This window comes from Cibotium barometz, chromosome 45 (genome assembly GCF_041138505.1).
Source record: "Cibotium barometz isolate CiBa-2024 chromosome 45, ASM4113850v1, whole genome shotgun sequence".
NCBI lineage: Eukaryota > Viridiplantae > Streptophyta > Polypodiopsida > Cyatheales > Cibotiaceae > Cibotium > Cibotium barometz.
The window spans coordinates 6,977,538-6,997,107 of NC_141090.1; the positions used below are offsets into that span (position 1 = coordinate 6,977,538).

General features: G+C 39.0%; 1 protein-coding gene across 1 annotated transcript; it reads right to left on the reverse strand.

The window, feature by feature from the left end:
- Positions 1–14,641: 14,641 nt before the first annotated feature.
- LOC147612371 (uncharacterized) lies at positions 14,642–15,483 on the reverse strand. The gene is made up of 2 exons (XM_086783589.1): positions 15,280–15,483; positions 14,642–15,167 (listed from the first exon to the last, which is right to left on the reverse strand). Exons 1-2 carry the CDS (start codon positions 15,342–15,344, stop codon positions 14,870–14,872), a joined length of 363 nt encoding a protein of 120 aa, XP_086639715.1. The 5' UTR covers positions 15,345–15,483; the 3' UTR covers positions 14,642–14,869.
- Between the last annotated feature and the right edge of the window lie 4,087 nt (positions 15,484–19,570).

The following is a 19,570-nucleotide window of genomic DNA, read 5'->3' on the forward strand; positions in this document are numbered from 1 at the left end:
GGTAGAATAATATTTTTCAGGGGGCTTAAAATATATTCCCATAACATTCCCTCTTGCTTGAGTTTACAATTGCCCTGAATTTTTGATTTGTTGAAAAGAACGGAGGATCTCAGGGAAAGCATGAAAATATTTCTCAAGCACCCATCTTGCATCTTCATGAGTGGAAAGTCACTAAATATTTGCTATATTGATTTCCAGTTTGAGTTGATATAATCTGTGATCAATGATAGTGTCAGGAAGTAAAACTTCTTCCTCACCTTCAATAAGAGGTGGTTCTTCATACACTAAATGAGTGGGAAGTAATCCTTTGAAAGGTTTTAACAAACTAACATGAAATGAGTTATGAATCTGCCAATGAGAAAGGAGTTTAAGTTTATATGCAACATCATTAATTTTGTGAATCACCTTAAAAGGTCTATAAAATCTTGGGGTAGGTTGTTGGGAATTTTCAACACTCTTTAGTCAACACTTTTCAATTCTCAAAAGTACATAATCTCCAAGTTCAAAAGATGTCGCTTTACATTTACGATTTGCTTTCTTAACATATTTTTCATGAGCATGAGCAATATAATGTTTTACATCATTCAAAATGCTACTAAAAGCGATAGTGAATTGATCAGCAGGTTCAATTTTGTGGGAAAGTCTAGTTCTTGGAATAGGCAAAGATTTTTCGTACATAGTTTTGAAAGGTGCTCGACCAATATTCAAATGAGGAGTATTATTATAAGCAAACTAGAGAAGATGAATGTACTTGTCCCATGAATTAGGTTGTTGGGAACATAGGCTCTGAGTAGATCCAAGATAGTACTATTATAGTAACCTAAGTTTGTCCATTTGTTTTTGGATGGAAAGTTGTGGAAAAATCTACTTTAGTGCCTAAGTTGGAGAAAAGAGTGATCCAAAAGTTACTACAAAATTTGAGTCTATGTTAGAAACAATGACTTTTGGCAATGCGTGATGTATAAAGAGTTGTTTGATAAACATATCCGCATGGCTTTGAGAAGTCAAAGTTTTCTTACAAGGAAAGAAGTATGCTTGCTTGCTCAAGCGGTCAACTATCGTCCAAATCATATCATTATGAATCGATGTGGTAGGCACCTGTGATGAAGTCCATAGATATTTGTTCCCAAGTATAATTAGGGATTGGTAAAGGAGTAAGAAGTTCTTGGGTCTTACCTTTGTAGCTTTTAATTTTCTAATAAGCAGAACATTCAACCACAAATTTTGCTACATCTTGTTCAAGATAAGGCCAAAAGAATTCTCTAGAGACTAATTGTAGAGTACTTGAAGCACCTCGACGATGACCCATATATGGTGTTTGATGCATTTCCTCCAGTAGAATTACGTCGACTTGTGAGAGATCTTCACTCTAGGGATTGAAAATCAAAGTTGTGAAGATTGTGGCATCGTTTGGAGAGGTTTATAATTTGAAGGAAAATTTGAGGCGATGGGTTGTACCATTGACCAAGCTTTCGCCCACCATGGCCCCCCCATCCAGAGATGTACCTGGAAGTTGTTGATGTGGTGAGGCTTTGGTGCAAATGTTCTCCCCCAGTGCATGAGTATGGATATGTACTCATGGAGCAACTGCTACATTAATTTAGCCAAAATAATAGTAAGCAAAAAGCTTAACAAATATATAGTGGCTATTGCGTGATATGGCTTAATTCGTGATGAGGCTTAAATTGTGAAAGTGCCGGTTCTTAAGCCATGAGATGGAACTCCGTGAATTGTAATTCTGTGAGATGGAATTCCGTGAATTTGCAAGTTTTGACCTCAAGGTTTTTTTTTTTAATGGGTCATCTAGGTCAGACTTGCAAGCAACAGCTTCTTGTGCACTCATTTCTCACTCCCAGAGGAGTGACAAGGGCATTGTTATTTTGTTCTTGATGTGCTCCAAAGTCTCCGTATTTGATCTCAAATTTGTTGCTGAAATGAGGTCGAGGCAATAGGGAAGACTGCTTATTGTTTACTTGAACACACAAGCTCTTGTGTTTGTGCTGAATGCACGAAGTGGTTGAGTGATCTGCTTGCTGTTTCTTGGGCCTCCATTCTTGTCAAACTTTAGGTGAAGTTGTTGGGGCTCTCCTTCTCCCACCCTCTTCCACAAAGCAAAAGGCTACTTTGCATGGTCACCCATTAAATTTTGCATCACACATACTTGATTGACTGATGATCAGTCAATACACAAACTTGGAGCCATATAAATAATGTCTCTAAACCTTGAGATCATGAATCACAGCATAAAGCTCCTTCTCAAGGGTTGGCCAACGAGATTGAGTGTCGTCTAGCTTTTTACTTTCAAAAGCAACCGGTCTAGCATCTTGAAATAGAGCAGCCCCGATAGCATAGTCATTGGCATCAGTTTTAAGAACATAAGGCCGACTAGGATCAGGTAATGCTAAGGGTGGGAGAGTGAAAGGGAGGGAATGTTAAATTTGCAGCAATGTGATGAGCTATGGTGGATCAAATGCTAGAATCAACATCATTAACAAAGAGATTAGATGATAATTAAGACATGATTAGTGAGCAATTAACTGATAACTTAATGTAGGCATGGATAATAAAAACCAGCAAATTCTCATTAGGCCAATGCCTCAATTTATAGAGTTTACATCCAAGCATCTAATCCCACTGATTTCTCCTTGATTCACTCCACCTCTTTCGCTTGATTCTCTCCACCTTCCGGAATATCTCCACACCTCCTAAATCTCCTCATGCTACCCTTTATTCTCTCCTAGTAGATTCTTCTCACCTTTTCACAGGTTCTCTCACATTTATAGATTCTCTTTTACAGCCTCTAGCCAAGGGCTTGTTCCCACACACACCCTATTCACTTGTATATTTCAACACCTCCCCTTAAATGAATACTCCTAGCACACCTGGACCCTATACCAAGTTTCCCTCTTACTTGATAGTCCGCGACCAGTGCCTCAAGTCCCTAAACTCATAGTCCTTGTTGACACTCTCTCTCTCTCTATGTGTCCAAGGCTACTACAAGTACCCGTGACCTTGACTAAAGTGCTCATACATACATGTACCACATGGCCTACATCATCGGTGACTCAGAGGTGGTTTTACTCTGTTGGGGCAGGTTACATTGGGTTGTGGGGTTTCTCTCTCTCTCTCTCTCTCAGAAAAGATGATGCGACTCCACTTCCTTTAGGAGCCTCCATGAAATTGCCGATGTTGTTCCTTCTCCATTGGGTTTGCTATAGCAGTCTCTTGCCATGTGTCCTGGCTTTCCACAGTTGTGGCAAGTGAAGGTCCTTTCTCCTACTCTAGCTCTTCCTCGTCCTCGTCCTTGAGAGAATCCTCCTTGGGTGAAGAATGCTTTTTCTTCTCCTGCCTATTGAGTCGAGCCATTTCTTCTCTTTGCCTCTGGTCTCTTACTTTAGTAGAGCTCCTTCTATCTCGTGTAGCTTCAATTCAGGTACATTCTTTAGTGTTGCTACAATGTTTTCATATTCACCTTTGTCCACAATCTTCAGAAGCACTGCTAGTGCCTCATCATCTTCTACCTTTTTGCCAATAGTAGCTGCTAGTTGTTGCTTAATGATTTTATATCTGTTTAAGTGTGTGATTAAAGGTTCACTTTCCTTCATATCCAATTTGTAGAATTGCATTAACAGATTTATCTTCGAATTTTTAGCTTGTGTGCCAAATAATTTATTGAGTTCATCCCATGCATCTTTTGCCCATTGTATCCCTGTGATGTGATGAATGATTTCATCATTTAAACTAAGTGCGATAAGTCCCAATGCTTTTTCATTCCTGCTCTTCCACTCATTTTCCCCTCTCACCTCTGGGCGTTCATCTCTTCCCTCAACTAGCCCCCACAGATTTTTTCCTCATGAGCAGATACATGGTTTTTGTCTACCATGTGTAAAACTGCTCCCCATTGAATTTGGCTATTTCTTGTGCCGTACTCATGATAATGTGAAGGGGGTCTTACCTCTTGATCCAATTTCAAGATTCAAGGGCAGTGCCTACCCTTTTACAACTCAATCTGGTGTTTAGGAGATGATTACAACAGATTTATCAGCATAAAATCACCAAAAATTACATTAAATCAAGGGTAACCAATTTGTACGGAATGGTTGGAGTATCAAACCATCTCTGAATTGCAATCTGAGGTTATAGGGATCTATATCGGATACCTAATGGTTAATTGGAACCCTCAATTGCACCAAAAATAGTGATTAATATTGATTAATCATTGATTAGAAAATTAATCATCTGTTTTGTGTGTAGAAAACAGAGTATGCCGAGGAGCCCAAATCTGAGGCCTTAGAGTTCAAATGAGCTCAAATCCTTTCAAGGCCATCAATATAACAATTATTCTAGTAGAGGATTAAGGACAGCCTCTAGCCAAGGGCTTGTTCCCGCACACACCCTATTCACTTATATATTTCAACAGGGAAGAGGGTGGGAGAAGGAGAGAGAGGGTAGTGTGGGCTGGGCGATGGTGGGACAAGGAGAGAGAGAGAGAGAGAGGGTAGTGTGGGCTAGGCAGTGGTGGGACAAGGAGAGAGAGAGAGAGGGAAGAGGGTGGGAGGAGACAAAAGAGAGAGGAGAGAGAGGAAGGGTGGGAGAAGGAGAGAGACAGAGAGGGTGGGAGAGATAAAGGAAGGGATAGAGGAGAGAGAGGGAGGGTGGGGAGAGAGAAAGGAAGGGAGAGAGGAGAGAGAGGGAGGGTGGGAGAGATGCGAGAGGAGGGTGGGAGAAGGAGAGAGAGGGAGGGTGGGAGAGAGAAAGGGAGAGAGAGGGAGGGTGAGAGAGTGAAAGGGAGGGAAGAGAGAGGGGGAGGGAAGAGTGTGGGAGAAGGAGAGAGAGGGTAGTGTGAGCTGGGCGGTGGTGGGACAAGAGAGGGAAGAGGGTGGGAGAAGGAGAGAAGGGAGGGTGGGAGAGCGAAAGGGAGGGTGGGAGAGAGAAAGGGAGGGAGAGAGAGGAGAGAGAGGGAGGGTGGGAGAAGGAGGGGGAGGGTGGGTGGGAGAGAGAAAGGAAGGGAGAGAAGAGAGAGGGAGGGTGTAAGAGATGAGAGAGAGGGCGTGTGGGAGAAGGAGAGAGAGGGATGGTGGGAGAGAGAAAGGAAGGGAGATAGGAGAGAGAGGGAGGGTGGGAGAGAGAAAGGGAGAGAGGAAGAGGAGAGAGAGGGAGTGTGAGAGAAGGAGAGAGAGAGAGAGAGAGAGAGAGAGGGAAGAGAGTGGAGAGGAGAGAGAGGGAGGGTGGGCCGGTGGGCTGGGTGGTGGGCAGAGATGGTGGTGGTGGGCTGGGTGGTGGTGGGCAGAGATGGTGGTGGCAATAGTTAGAGAGAGAGTTCAAGTAGAGAGAGATGATAGCCAAGAAAAGCTCCCTCCACCAAGCTCCCTCAAAAATCACACTCTGAGTAGGTTTCACCCCTTGCATTAGAGACATCAACATGCACTTTCTGCTTTCCTTTTTTGATGGTGAATCTGTTCTTGTCCCAATCCTACTTTACCTTGCTGTGTCTTAACCAGAGCCTTCCCAACCAACAACACCTGGTATGACCCGGTGTGGTTTTCTGTGGTAATAACCACTAAGTTTACCTTTAAGTAAACTTTTTTGATTTTCTTTGGAACATTTCTTATGGTTCCTTTAGGTACTACTACCTTGTTATGTGCCATTCTTATGTTGAATGGAATGGGATCCCACATGAGACCTAGTCCCAATGCAGTTTCCTCGGTGATGACACTAACTCCGGATCCTCCATCTAGCATTGCATCATTTATGTGAGTACATTGCTTAGTTGAATTGTGACTTTGGCCACTTTATCATCTCTGGATACTGGGGTTCTTCAGCTTGCATATTGTTGCATTCCCCGGGGTTTCTTCCTCTATTGAGTTCTTCAATTCCTTGCTCACTCCTTTAATGTCTGCCATCAAGATTTTGGCCTTGAACCTCAGGTATAAGTACAGTATTTGTCTCAGCTGAACCTGTCTATCTAGTAGCATTGACATCACGTTGGTTTGTTGTTTGTAACCAAACAACATTCTTTTGGTTTTCTTCCAGGCATTCCTTATTGAGGTGCTGTGGATGCTTGTTTTCGGTATTTCTATGATGATTTCACATGATCCATCCTCCTTTTGCTTACCTTGCCTTTTCTCTATTTCCTTAGTAGTTTGAATTCTCACCTTTTCCTGTTGATCCCAGTCCACAATTGCCTTCTTGTGGGATTGGGGTGAGTTTTGATCATGTAAACGAGGTTATTAACACACCAGATTCATTAGCTTTAGACCTTGTGACTACCAAGATGTCATGCACCTTGTGACTACCAAGATGTCATGCACCTTGTTTTGTATGTCATCTACCTACATCATGTTGGCGCTTGGTGGATTTTCTTTTAGCTGCATCAATTCTGCTTATCTTTCTTTATCATGCTTTTTCTTCATTGCACATTCTGCTTTGGTGCGTCTAGGATGTTGACAATAATAACACGTGAAGGTTATAAAACCATCGGCTCTTCCTTGGTTTCTCCTTCTTGAATAATTTTTGCGGCCTCTATTCCCATACCTTCCCATTCTTGGGGGTCTTCTTTTCGCTCCTTCCATATTTTTTGTGTTATACCTACAATTCCATGTACTATGATTGTACATATTACAAATGGTGCAAGTTAGTGACATTGTGCCTTCCTCCTTGAGGTGACTTCTTGCTTGCATTGGGAACAGAACACATTCACCATCCCACTGCACAACCTTCGAGTGTAGCAGTGAAGTGTTCCTTCTTCACTTCATATGGGTACATACCAAACCACTAGCCTGCCATCTGGTTTCAAACTGACCAACATGGCTATCAGCATTAGCTTTCTTTTTTCAGCTGAATTTGGCTAAGCCAACCTTGGGGTTTACTGGGGCACGAAGTGGTGGAGGATTTACTTGCACCATTGGTGGCGGTCTTCTTCTTTTGGGAGGTAACTGTGGTAATGGATTGAGATTCAAAGAACTTTTTGCCCTTAGCAATTGAGCACTAAAGTGCTCTTTTGACAAGAAGCCCTGCCACTCCCCTAGTAATTTTAGCATTTGGTGACGCTCTTTCCTCATCTCTTGAAGATTCAGGGGAAATGGCGTCCTCCTCCAAGTCCTCCATTACTGGCGAATTAGGTGGTGGATTGCTTACTTCATTTGGATCCTCTGCCAGAGATGATAATCTTCACCCAACCTAATTCTGAATTGCATGCCATACCCGTGAACAGGTCTTCTGAAATATTGTTCCTCCTCACTCATCTACATTTGCATCCGCAATATCGACACTTGTGATGAAACTAATGGTAATAATAACAGTTCTCTAGACACCTTTGGGCCTTACTTGGAGCATTCACTATTTTCCAAAGGGAAGAAAGTTTTTCCTCTGTGCCTTCCAAATGATTGTTCGTATACGCCAAATCACATCCACAGGAAAATGAGGAGACTGATCCCTTAGAAATACCTCTACATAGGCTGTATATTCCTCTTCCTTTTGGTAACACAATTGCTAAATTCTTGGAGCCATGCATCCATTTCTTCAGCCTTTCCCAGAATTTCTATTGACCAGACTCCTTTCCATAGAGAAAGCTACTAGGCATGCAAAACAACATGATTGCCAGTGTTGAGGCTAAACTCAGCCCCAAATAATCATCACACACAAATATCTGACATTACAAGAAACAAGCTTCAAATACTTTCCACACATCGCCATCATCATTTCAGATGAGAGAAATGAAAAACAGACTATCTATATCCATCATAGAATACAGAATCTAACATTACAACATTACATTATATCAGGAAAACAGACTTCTGAAATATCAGGAAAATATCATATAAACCTACAGAACATTAGGACAATTGTTGAGACGATGAGAATTCAGTTTCTAACTGTGCATAATGCACAATACAAGACGGTTACATTTATATATAAGTTCCAAATGCTGTCGCCCCAGAAATCTCAGTAGGTAAAAGACTAAGGTTAAAAGTATCTAAAGGAAACTATATAAAACTCTAGGTTTTACACATGCCAACTTGGTAAGCATGCCAAACATGCTTTCCCACATGAAAAGCATGTCAATGATGCAAGGCCATTGGATGTTATACATTCAAATGAATGGGGACCAACCAAGACTACAATTGTAGGTTACAGGTACTATGTTACATTCATTGATGACCAGAAAAGTGAGGTGTTTTCTCACTTTCAGAGATTTAAAACCTTGGTCGAGAAGGAAAAAGACATGCAAATAAAATGCCTAAGATCAGATGGTGGGGGAGAATATTTCTCCAATGAGTTCAACAATTTCCTGAGAAAGTAGGGAATCAAGAGGTAGTTTACGTGCAGGTACACTCTCCAAAACAGAATGGTCTTGTAGAAAAAAAAAAGTCACATTGCAGAAGTGGCATGTGCCTTAAGGTTGAAAAGAATATGCCACATTACTTTTGGGTAGAAGCAGGAGCAACTGCTGTGTACATTATGAACATGACACTCACTACAGCTATTCATGGTATGACTCATGAACAAAAGTTTACAGGCATAAGACCAGATGTGTCTCACTTGAAAGTGTTTAGGTGTATTACATATGTACATGTTTCTGATGAAGTGAAAACAAAATTGGATCCAAAGGTAGAGAAATGCATCTTCATTGGTTATGCCATGGAGAAAAAAGGTTACAGATGCTATAACCCTACCACTCATGAGATGCGAGTAAGCAGAGATATTGTCTTCAATGAGATGAGTAGCTCGTATGCACCAGTAGAGTGAAGGCAACATAAGATGCATATGTAAGAAGTGCTGATGTTGCACCACATGTAGAGAGCAGTAATCACAGGTGCTGAGTGGACCTGGGGAGTCCTTGAGCAGTGGATCCAATGTTAGCCCATGGTCAGGCAGGTTGAGGAATGATGCAGGTACACATGTATCACGGAAAGGGAAGGAAAAGGTAGATCAAACTTTTGTGCCTGATCTGTCAGTGGGTCATTCATATGTGGATGGTGACTCTAGTGGCTCTGAGCAGAGCCTCGATGAGGAGCTTGGCATTCCGTCTATGGTTACTCCTGGTGTAAGGAGAACTAGGACTATTTTGAGGACACCTGGCAGTGATCCAGGTGTACACAAGTCTACGAGGGAAAGACTTGGAGAAGGTTGAAGCTGCCCAAGGAAGTTGCAATGGAGTTTGCAACAAGATTTGGCCATCAAAAACAATTGAAGTGGAGATTTACAATATGGAGATTGCAAAAGTGCTGCCAAGTCTAGATGCAAGGAGAGTCTTGCATCATTAATGAAGCTTCCTATTATGAAGCTAAAAATGGAGATTTCAGCATTATGAAGGCTATGGAGTCTTCATCATAGTCAAGGAGAAGCTCTGAGTCTTCATCATAGTCAAGGAGAAGCTCTGATACCATGTTAACAATTCTAAAATGGGATTGATCATGGTAATATACACAAGATTAAGCATAGATTAAGGTGGGTTATACCACACTAAAATAAGTGTCCCTGATACTCCAAAGTACTCAACCAACTTCACTGTTGATGTAGAAAATCACATTGATTGCATTCAAATTAAACTGGCATACACAGTCCAAAATACCCTATTTTGGTGTGCTTTCCAAGGCTTCCAAATTCTAAAATGGAATTGATCATGGTGATAGACACAAGATTAAGCATAGATTAAGGTGGGTTATACCACACTAAAAACTCCACAAGAGAGAGAATTGCACACTCAACACAAGCTCTATTGCATATCTCAAATGAACCATACAATGATATAGGCTCTCTAGCCTACTTTACATGTCATCATCCATGTGGCACTCCCTTTTCCACTTCTTTTGGTCAACACTCACACACCATTCAATATTACATGTGGCATTCTTATCTTGCCACAATATCTTGCACCTTTAGGGTGCTTTCCCACATACACACAACACCGTGATACATCTCTCAACACCCCCTCTTAATCGAGGTATTCCAGAACTCACCCATCATCTATCACACATATCAATGTAGCATTGCACAAATGCAATCGCTACCTCTCAACACTCCCCCTCAATGATACATTGGAGTGTCCATCAACCAACCATGTGTGCGCGTGTCTACCATCTTAGACACCAAATCCATTTTGAGCCGACTCGCTCATAGCGGAACCACTGAGTCCAATTTGAACGTAGAAGTTCAGGTGGGAACCAACCCATGCGTATGCACCTCACACGTGCATTGTTCATGCACACATCACGCAACAACCATTTCGAGCTTCTAGGTGAGCTCGGGCAGGGTGACCCTCATACCATGGGTGATTACAAATTTTGAGCACGCAGGCTTGTGGTGGTGGACGATTGCCCTTCATCAATTTTGGGTGAAAAAAAAATTATACAATCCATTTTGGTTGCAACCGGGCAGGGGACCCTCAATGTATGTGTGAACATTTTCTTAAAAGCTTTGAAAATTGGCATGACCTTATGCATAATGCTTAATGCATAGAGCTCTAAAAACTTTGCTTTTTGTGGCTAGTTTTAGGGTTTCTTCTCCTAGAAGACCAACCGCATACAAGCTTTCTCCACAAGCATAGGAGGTAAGCCTCTTGACCTTGTTCGTTTTACTTTTGCACCTTCGGGTGCTGGGGATTATTTTTCTTACATATTTTTTACCTCTAGGCATGCATGAGTCTTATGCATGTATGATCCTTATGCATTAAGGCTCTATGCATGAGGTTTATGCATTAAGGATCTTTGCATGAGGCTCTATGTATGAGCCTTATGAATTAAGGCTCTATGCATGAGGCTCTATACCTAAGCTTAGTGCATAAAGCTTATGCCTAAGCTTTATGTAAAAGATTTACGTGCATGCCTAAGCTTATGCATAAAGCATAGAGCTAATGCATGCATAAAACTTTAAGCTTATGCATGCTTAAACTTATGCATTAAAGCTCAATGCGTTTTAGCTTTATTCAAGTTTTAAGCTTATGCATTAAAGCTCAACGCATAAGTTTATGCATAAAGCTCTATCCATGCATAAACTATACACACAATAGACATGTTTTTTAATTCCTCTAATAGATATGTGTGCTATACACATAATAGGTTTCATACACATAATGGGACAGATTGGGGATAATATCCTAATCTGTCTCTTTTTTTTTTTGTTCTCAACATAGTTCAGCGATGCTTATAGTGGCACTTATATCTTGACACTTTTCTAGTTCCCTTTATAAATGCCATGCTATAAGTGCCGCTACCCCCTCTTTTTGCTGTAGTGTTTTTTAGCAGCGAAATGGGCCCAACATCCTCGTACCCTTCTAGTTATAAAAACTTTGCTATTTTCATTGCTAAACCCTCATTCTGTTGTTGTAGTGACTTTGGTGCCAAAAACTTAATGAAAGACAAACTAAATGATTATAAGATATATAAATTTATGGCATTGCTAGCCATTCTCACAATTACAATGTTTTTAGTTCCGTTTCATGACACTTATTGTGCTCTCTCTCTTATGTAAGAGATACTAGGTTGACCTTAAAATGGGTTAACATCATCAAAAGAAGCCTGTCAAAACAATACCATGTATATTATAGCAGTAGTAAGAAGCAAGAAAGCCAAGATAATGAAGTATAAGGGGACTACTTTTGTCCTAAGAAAATGTAGGGCGATCCATTTTCTTAAGGGAGAAAATTTTCCCCTAGACCTTTTACCAACCGTCATGGTCTTGGGGAGTTACAAAGGGGAGATACATAATGTTACTTTGTGAGTTTCTCCACTGTTGACACATCAACTTGGGTGAAGAGTTTCCTAGTAGTGGTGGTAGGTTGTGTCAACAAATTATTAGATTCTAAGAAAGAAGGTCTCAACTAACTGAGATTCTTGCTCTAGAAACCAAGACCATGATAAGGCAAGAAAGGTAAGTTTAACCCCATAATTATTTAAAATTTGACATAGTTGCATGCGTGACCTTGGCAAGGTTATAAGTTCATGAAATTTGTTGTAGGAAGTTGGACTTGCCATTCTCTCTATACAAAGTTAGACTTAGTTGTTCTGACATAAAGGTTTCTAGGAGAGACTATAAAGTTACACTAAGTACTACCTATACCATTAGAAAAGTCATGTGGCTAAAAGTCAAACCCTTGCCCACAATAGATGAGTTGCGGCTAGAACACTCTAAGGTTCTAATTTGTATGTACATAATAAAAACTCTTCAAATTGGCCTACCAATGTCCAGTATATCATAGCCACAATTTGAACCTTCAAAGATGGCAAGGGTAGAAAGTTGAAACTTGGGCTGGTTCAACTTGGAATTAAAAAGGTGGTGTTGAAAATGGTTTGTATTAATGGTTCAACTTGGAATTAAAAAGGTGGTGTTGAAAATGGTTTGTATTAATCTTTAGATCTCCTCTTTCCTTGCAAGAAAACTCACATTTACATACCACACACATGCACCACCCTTCCAAAAATTTTTTATCAATATATTGCATAAAGCACAACACAAGTTCTATAAGTGAGTTACTCAATTAACTAAACTAAAAAAAGAGTCGTCTTTGAAACCCATGGTATCTAGTGTTTTAAAGATGCCGAAATAATATAAGGTGCATTATCACAATTTGCATCATTACATGAATGCCACAAGCCATTCCTTGGCATCCAACTTGCACGTGGTTCTTTAGATTTGATGAAAACAAGATTTCAAAGGCAAGCTAAAAATTAGTGCAAACAATCTAGCTCCATGGGAGCTTCTAGATTACTTCCCACCGAGAGCTTCTAGACTACTTCAATCTTGATTCTTGTGGTGTTTTGGCACCTTGTATGTAGCTCTAATTCATAGTAGAACTCCTTCAATGATGAGATTTGAGCAAGTTTGTAGATGTGGGTAAAGATGGAAATAGTGAAGAGATGCTAGTTTAATTGCCTAGGGCCATAGATTGTTAGGGAGGAGTAGTTGTAGGTTCTAATACCAACTTAAAATATTAGTTTGGAGCACACTTAGGTCAATAGAAATGGATTAAGCTAATCATACCTGCATAATGAAAGTAGAGAAAAATAATTAAGCTATGAAAAGGCAAGGGGTTAGATTCAACCCACTCATTTTCATTAGGTTAGGTTCCCTTAAATGGGTTGGAGTACATTATCATTAGCATCTTTCTTAGCTTAATCCAGTGCCTAATCTATCCCTATATGGCTTCCTTAAGTGTAGCTTCCACCTCCCTTGATTCAAGACTCTTTTAATGTTAATTTGAGAGAGAGAGAGAGAGAGAGAGAGAGAGAGAGAGAGAGTCCATCATTTGACATATTGTCTTCAATAATGTTAAAAATAAAATTAGCATGCATACATGACTACCTTCTTTGAATTTGGAATCCCACTTTTTAAAAATCAAAACATATAGAGAGATATCTCATTTTCAAACTCAATCTTCAAAAATGCCTTACACCACATGCCTAGTAAGAGTACTTAAATACACAATAATTTGATGATTGGGTGATGTAAATTATTCCATACATGGAAACAAACATTGTACATTCACAAGTCTTATATTCATATTATATGCATATGGTGATTCCTTTACAAATTAAAAGATCATAGGATGTTTGAATGGATAATTCTATTTTATTTTTAAAGGAGCTTCAACTTTTGATGATGTTCATCAAGTACTCAATAGCTACCCATTGGTAATTGGAATATATTTATGCCTCCAAAAATATCTATGTCTACGTTGTGCCCTCCACCACTGATTACCTCTTGGTCAGTGGCTCTTTCTATGCAGGTGTCTCTTACTCCTTTGCCTTCGTGTGGCCACCACTAATTGGCCTCTTTATCTTTGTGCCACTACCATTGCATGGCCTCTTATACCCTTAGTTGCTTGGCATAAGTCGAATGTTTTAGTTGATTTCGGTTGTAGAGAAAGCAAGAGCAACTTCAAAATCCCTCAACCAAAATATTATCCTACCTCTCTAACATAACAAACCAGAATGACCAAGAAGTGTATAATCAACTTATAGGTGTTCCTCCAAGGATAAGGATATAGCTTGAAGTATTCTGGTTCCAAAGAAAGGGGGAAGCAAATCCAAAGTCCATCAACTAAAATTATTATCCTACCTTTCTAACATACTAAACTAGAGTGAAGGGAATAGTCAATTTACTAAGGGTTCCTCCAAGCATAAGGATGTGCATTCAAGCCTCGAGTTCACCATCCATGATGCATGACATAGAGCACATTGTTGGAAATCAAAGCATAGGTAAAGGAGGAGGGAAAGAATGCATTAACACTAGGGCTAAACATTTGCACTTCGACGATATAGTAAAGAGACTTAGGAAATGCTTCGTAGATAGAAGCTTACAAGCTGGAGGGTTTTCCTAGATCCCTTGACCTAATAACTCTAGATCAACTTTTAGAATGTCTCAATCACACCTGTGATTAGTGTTTTTTCATACCATCATAGAGATTGAACTCAACTAAGGTCCTAGTAAAACACATTCCATGATTCATAAATGGGAGGGGTGAGATCTTAAAGTTCATAAAAGCAAAAGGAAAAGACTCATAAAGGTGATCACTTTCTATATGTTGTTTTTGCTTGTTTTCAATCAAATAAAAGCCAAACATGTTGCAAAGAGTGGTGAGTCCCATGACCTCCTGGCAACAGAATTGGTAGGCACGTGTAAGATGAGAAGGGCTTTCAAGTTTTGTAGAAACATGCCAATAGAGGCTCAATAGAGGACCCCATGCATCTTTATATTAATGTAAGAGCAATTTGTCTCGATTGATAAGCCATGATCTAAAATAGTATAATGATTAAAAGATTGGTGTGACACACATGCATGTGAAATATTGGGATCGTTTTGTAATGGAACAGCCATTGTTCTTATTTAAGATTGGAAAGAGAACAAAGGGGAGTGTCCGAGGTCTTTGCTATGGTGCAGCGTGCTCACTCATGTGCAGATGAACGTCTTCTCGGAACCAGAGCTTCTGGTGATCCAGAGTCGAAGACGAAGAAGAAGAAGAAGAAGAGTTGATGAAATGAAGGCGATTCTGTTGGCCTTCGGGCACCCACACACCTGTGCCAGGATCCGGGCTCCACCAATTACAACCGGAGGACTTCTCCACACACAGTGAGGAAGAAGAGTCTTCTGTCAAATGCATGCTTTGCTTGAGGCCCTCCTCCTGCGCAGCTCTAGCCGCTGCCGAGGTGGTTGAAAAGGAGCCTCTTCTGAAAAAAAAACCCACAAAAACCATCAAAAGAAAGCCTGTGAGAACCAACGCCATAGCAGCGGCAAGAAGCAAGAAGAGCAGGTTAATGAAAGGGGAGCTGTGTAACTCACTGCAATTGTTTGAGGGTTGACACAGTTGCACGCGCGAGCTTGGCAATGCTGTGTGGTCGTGCCATTGCCTGCAGGAAGGTGGACTTGGTGAGAGGGCGCAGCACACAAAAGGGACTCGAGATTCCTAAGGAAAAGGTTCGCGGGAGACGATGTTAAGCCTCGGAGAACTGTGGAGTTACGATGAGATACTACCGGTCAGCACTACCTACCCCCGGCAGCGGTGGGTCTACGGTGGACCAGTCGTAGCCCCGCCTTCCCCACTTGGCCGTCGAACGGTATAAGGTTCAACCTTAATCCTACCAAATTCCAATCATCCTATCCACAATTTAAGCCCTCCATGGTCCAACGTTGAACCTTGGCATTGGATAAGGGAGCTTTTTCCTTGAACCTCTTGCTTTCCTTTTTTTAAAATTTTAAATAATGCGCAACCAATTCGTAGTTGGCCTTCCTTTTTCTACAAACACCACGCACCACGCACACCTGTAACCAACACTACAAGGTAGCATCATTCAAGGTCGCCCCAGCACGGTTTGAACCCATAACCTCAGGTAGATCAACCTAACTCCTTAACGACTAAGCTACCCCCAATGATACACCACTTGCTTTTCTTTCTTGCACGGTTTGAACCCATAACCTCAGGTAGATCAACCTAACTCCTTAACGACTAAGCTACCCCCAATGATACACCACTTGCTTTTCTTTCTTCTTCTTTTTAATAATTGGAGAACGAAAACCACTTGCTTTTCAACAATAGTCACCCTCACATACCACTTTCTTTTCAACAATAGTCACCCTCACACACCACTTGCTTCAACAATAGTCACCCTCACATACCACCACCCATCGGTACCACCCTTCCAAATATTTGCCAATCCTCATACTAATACCACACAAAGTATGGGACCAATTGGGCGAATTTGGTGGATCGATGGAGAATAAGTCAAATTTATCTTGGATGTTAAAATTATTTTATGAGGTAAGAGTCCAAAGCAAGTATTAAAATTAGCTTACACAGGTGAGCCAACACATACAAACATATAAATGACCTTGTGTTCATGAATTTTGGGCAATGTGTAAAAAATCATTTTTAAGAGTTATACTTTTATCTCAAATTAAAGAGATCACTACTATGTAAAAGTTTGAAACTTTAAAGATTTTACTTCCATGATCTATTAAAATTTAAACTTTCTGTCACACATACAACATCCAACTTTTGATACACGAATATAGTGTAATATATAGATTTATGATCTTTGAAGGTTTCATGTTGGAAACTATAAGATAGCATGTTAATTGAATAACAAGTTCATGGCTTACGGAAAAAATTACCTACATAAGGGTATTCTTCATTGATGTTGTTAATAAATTTACAAGCTTGTTCCAAAACATGGTGATTTATTACCTCCAATTCATTATAGAAGTGTTTTAAAAATGTTAAAATTTATGGATAGTTTTCTAGTGTGTAATGCACTAATTTAAGGTATATCTTGCTCATGAATAGTTGATGGTGTGTGTGTGTGTGTGTGCGTGTGTGTGTGTGTATGAGAGAGAGAGAGAGAGTAAGAGAGTAATCTTATAAAATAACACGTATACCTTTGACTTTAGAGCTCACTTTTTTAAAAAATTTGCACGTAGCTAGAGATCTCATTGTCAAGCTAGATGCTTCAAAATGTCTCCCATCACATGTTTTATAAGAGTTCTAAAATATACATTAATGTGGTGATGTCGAGAACATGCAAATGATTCCATACATGCACGCGGGTTGTTGCAAGATCAGGGTATCCAGTTTTGTCCAGTTTATGCAGAACTGGGACATAGCTTGGAGAGCAAATTTTGGGGGGCAAGGTACTTAAAATCAGATCAAGCAAATAATAAAAAATACACTTGCCCTTGAATTAACCTAATATAACTTAAATTAATATAAATTAGTCTAATTAATCAAAATTAATCAAAAATATGATGAAATAATAAACAAATGATCTTTCCATACTTAGAGTGATCCAATTTATTTTTCCATAGATGCACCATTACAAGTACACTAGTCCCTATAGGTTTTAGATGATTCACATCAAAAATGTAATTTTACTAATTAGATTATTAATATTTGCAGGCCTTCTGATAGTTTGGAAGAATTTTGAAAAAGAGATCATTAAAAATCCAACCATTGGATTTGCAATTTTTACTAACCACCACATTCTACTAATGTCTCAGTATCTACCCACTCTTTTGATCTACAAGATTGAGGATTTTAAGTGGTAGCTATTGTGGGTACAAAAACAGGCGTATATTATAACACTTTAGAGACCTTGAAATATTTAAAGAAAATAGACAAATATCTTAAAATTTTCTTGAAAAATCAAGTTAAGCTCCATATAATGTGAAGATCTAAGGTACAAAGTGGGAATCTCATATGAGTTTATATGTAAAAGATATTAGCATTTTATGGAATCAGTTCAAATTTGGGACAGGGTGTATACATTGACTTTATACCTAAGAAAATGAGGACTTTTGACCATCTAATGCTTAATCAAATTATGCAACTATATTTCCAACTTTGAATATGATGTTCCAACAAAAGAACTTGAAACGAAATTCCTTCATTTACTAGGAGAGATTAGCCACTAAAGGTAAACAAATGCCTGTTTTTTTACTATTTACAGGGTGCCTGAGTGGACAAAACTGGGCACCCTGATCTTGCAACCACCCACGCAAACACATATACTCACAAATCTATATCACCTTATTATAAGCATCTATTGTAAACCTCTTGTACAATTGAACATGCAAATGATTCCATACATGCACGCAAACACATATACTCACAAATCTATATCACCTTATTATAAGCATCTATTGTAAACCTCTTGTACAATTGAAGTCACACCTACAAATAAAAATATCATGCATGTGTTTGGCATGTGGTGGTGGATGGTTGAATGGTCAATTGAATTTTATTTCTAGAGAGGTTTCTGTGATATTTACACCACGTCAAGAAAATTGATAGACTTGTGCCTGGTGCAAATATATATCCTTTGAATGAATCTTTTGTGAAAAACAAATGCTTCATTTAAAGTGATAGATACTTGCACTTGTGCCTAGTGCAAATATATATCCTTTGAATGAATCTTTTGTGAAAAACAAATGCTTCATTTAAAGTGATATATATTTGCACTTGTGCCTAGTGCAAATATATATCCTTTGAATGAATCTTTTGTGAAAAACAAATGTTTCATAGATACTTGCACCACACCAAGTAGTTGGTAGACTTGTTCCTAGTGCAAATGCCTATCCTTAAAATGAATTGTTTAAAAAAAACAATTACAATTCTTTATTATGGCATTTTTAAAAATTTTCTTCAGTGTGCAGTATGCTCCTTTTGTTGATATTTTTGTAAAAAGGTGCTAAATAATGATGGCACATTGTTATTATTTGTTCCAATGTGCATTATTCCCTTTTTATTATTTATTCAAATGCGCATTGTGCCCCTTTATTGATATATTATAAAACGATCAATTTGTTATTTAAAAAACAATTATACTGATACCTTTTTACCAATATGATATATTAACATGGTCCAATTTCATGAGTCTAGGATAGGCACCATAGCATTCTAATCACCACCATAAGAGCATTGTTAAAAAAAGTTATATGTTTGGAGGTTTGGAAACAAAACCGATACTTTAAGCAAAAACTCTATGTAGCCATTGACATCAAAAATCTATTAATAGTTGTTAAAGGAACCATTCCATCATTATTAATATGCCACAATTATAATATTGGGCCATTAATTGTATTATGGTGGTAAGGTACCTCCTTGTTTATTACCACTTCAAGACAATTGAAGGTACCTCCTTGTTTATTACCATTTCAAGACAATTGAAGGTACCTCCTTGTTTATTACCACTTCAAGACAATTGAAGGTACCTCCTTGTTTATTACCATAATATCATTGGGCCATTCATGATATTGTATTTATCAACACTTCAAGTCAACTAAGAGAAAAGCAACATGTTTTGTTATGAATCATTTTAGTAAGATTTATTCATAAATGATATTTTTTTAAAACTTTCAAAACCAAATTTCATTCTTGCCAAGAATAAATTTTACCATTTATTGTGATGTGAATACAAATGAGAAATTAATAGCCTAATCAATTGGCTAGCTAGATTGACATATCTGGGAATCCTTCCTAGAATCAAACATAAGCATTTCTTCTATCATGGAATCTATCAATAAAAACTAACTTAATATGGTGGATGATTATGTTATGATATCAACCACAACACAACCT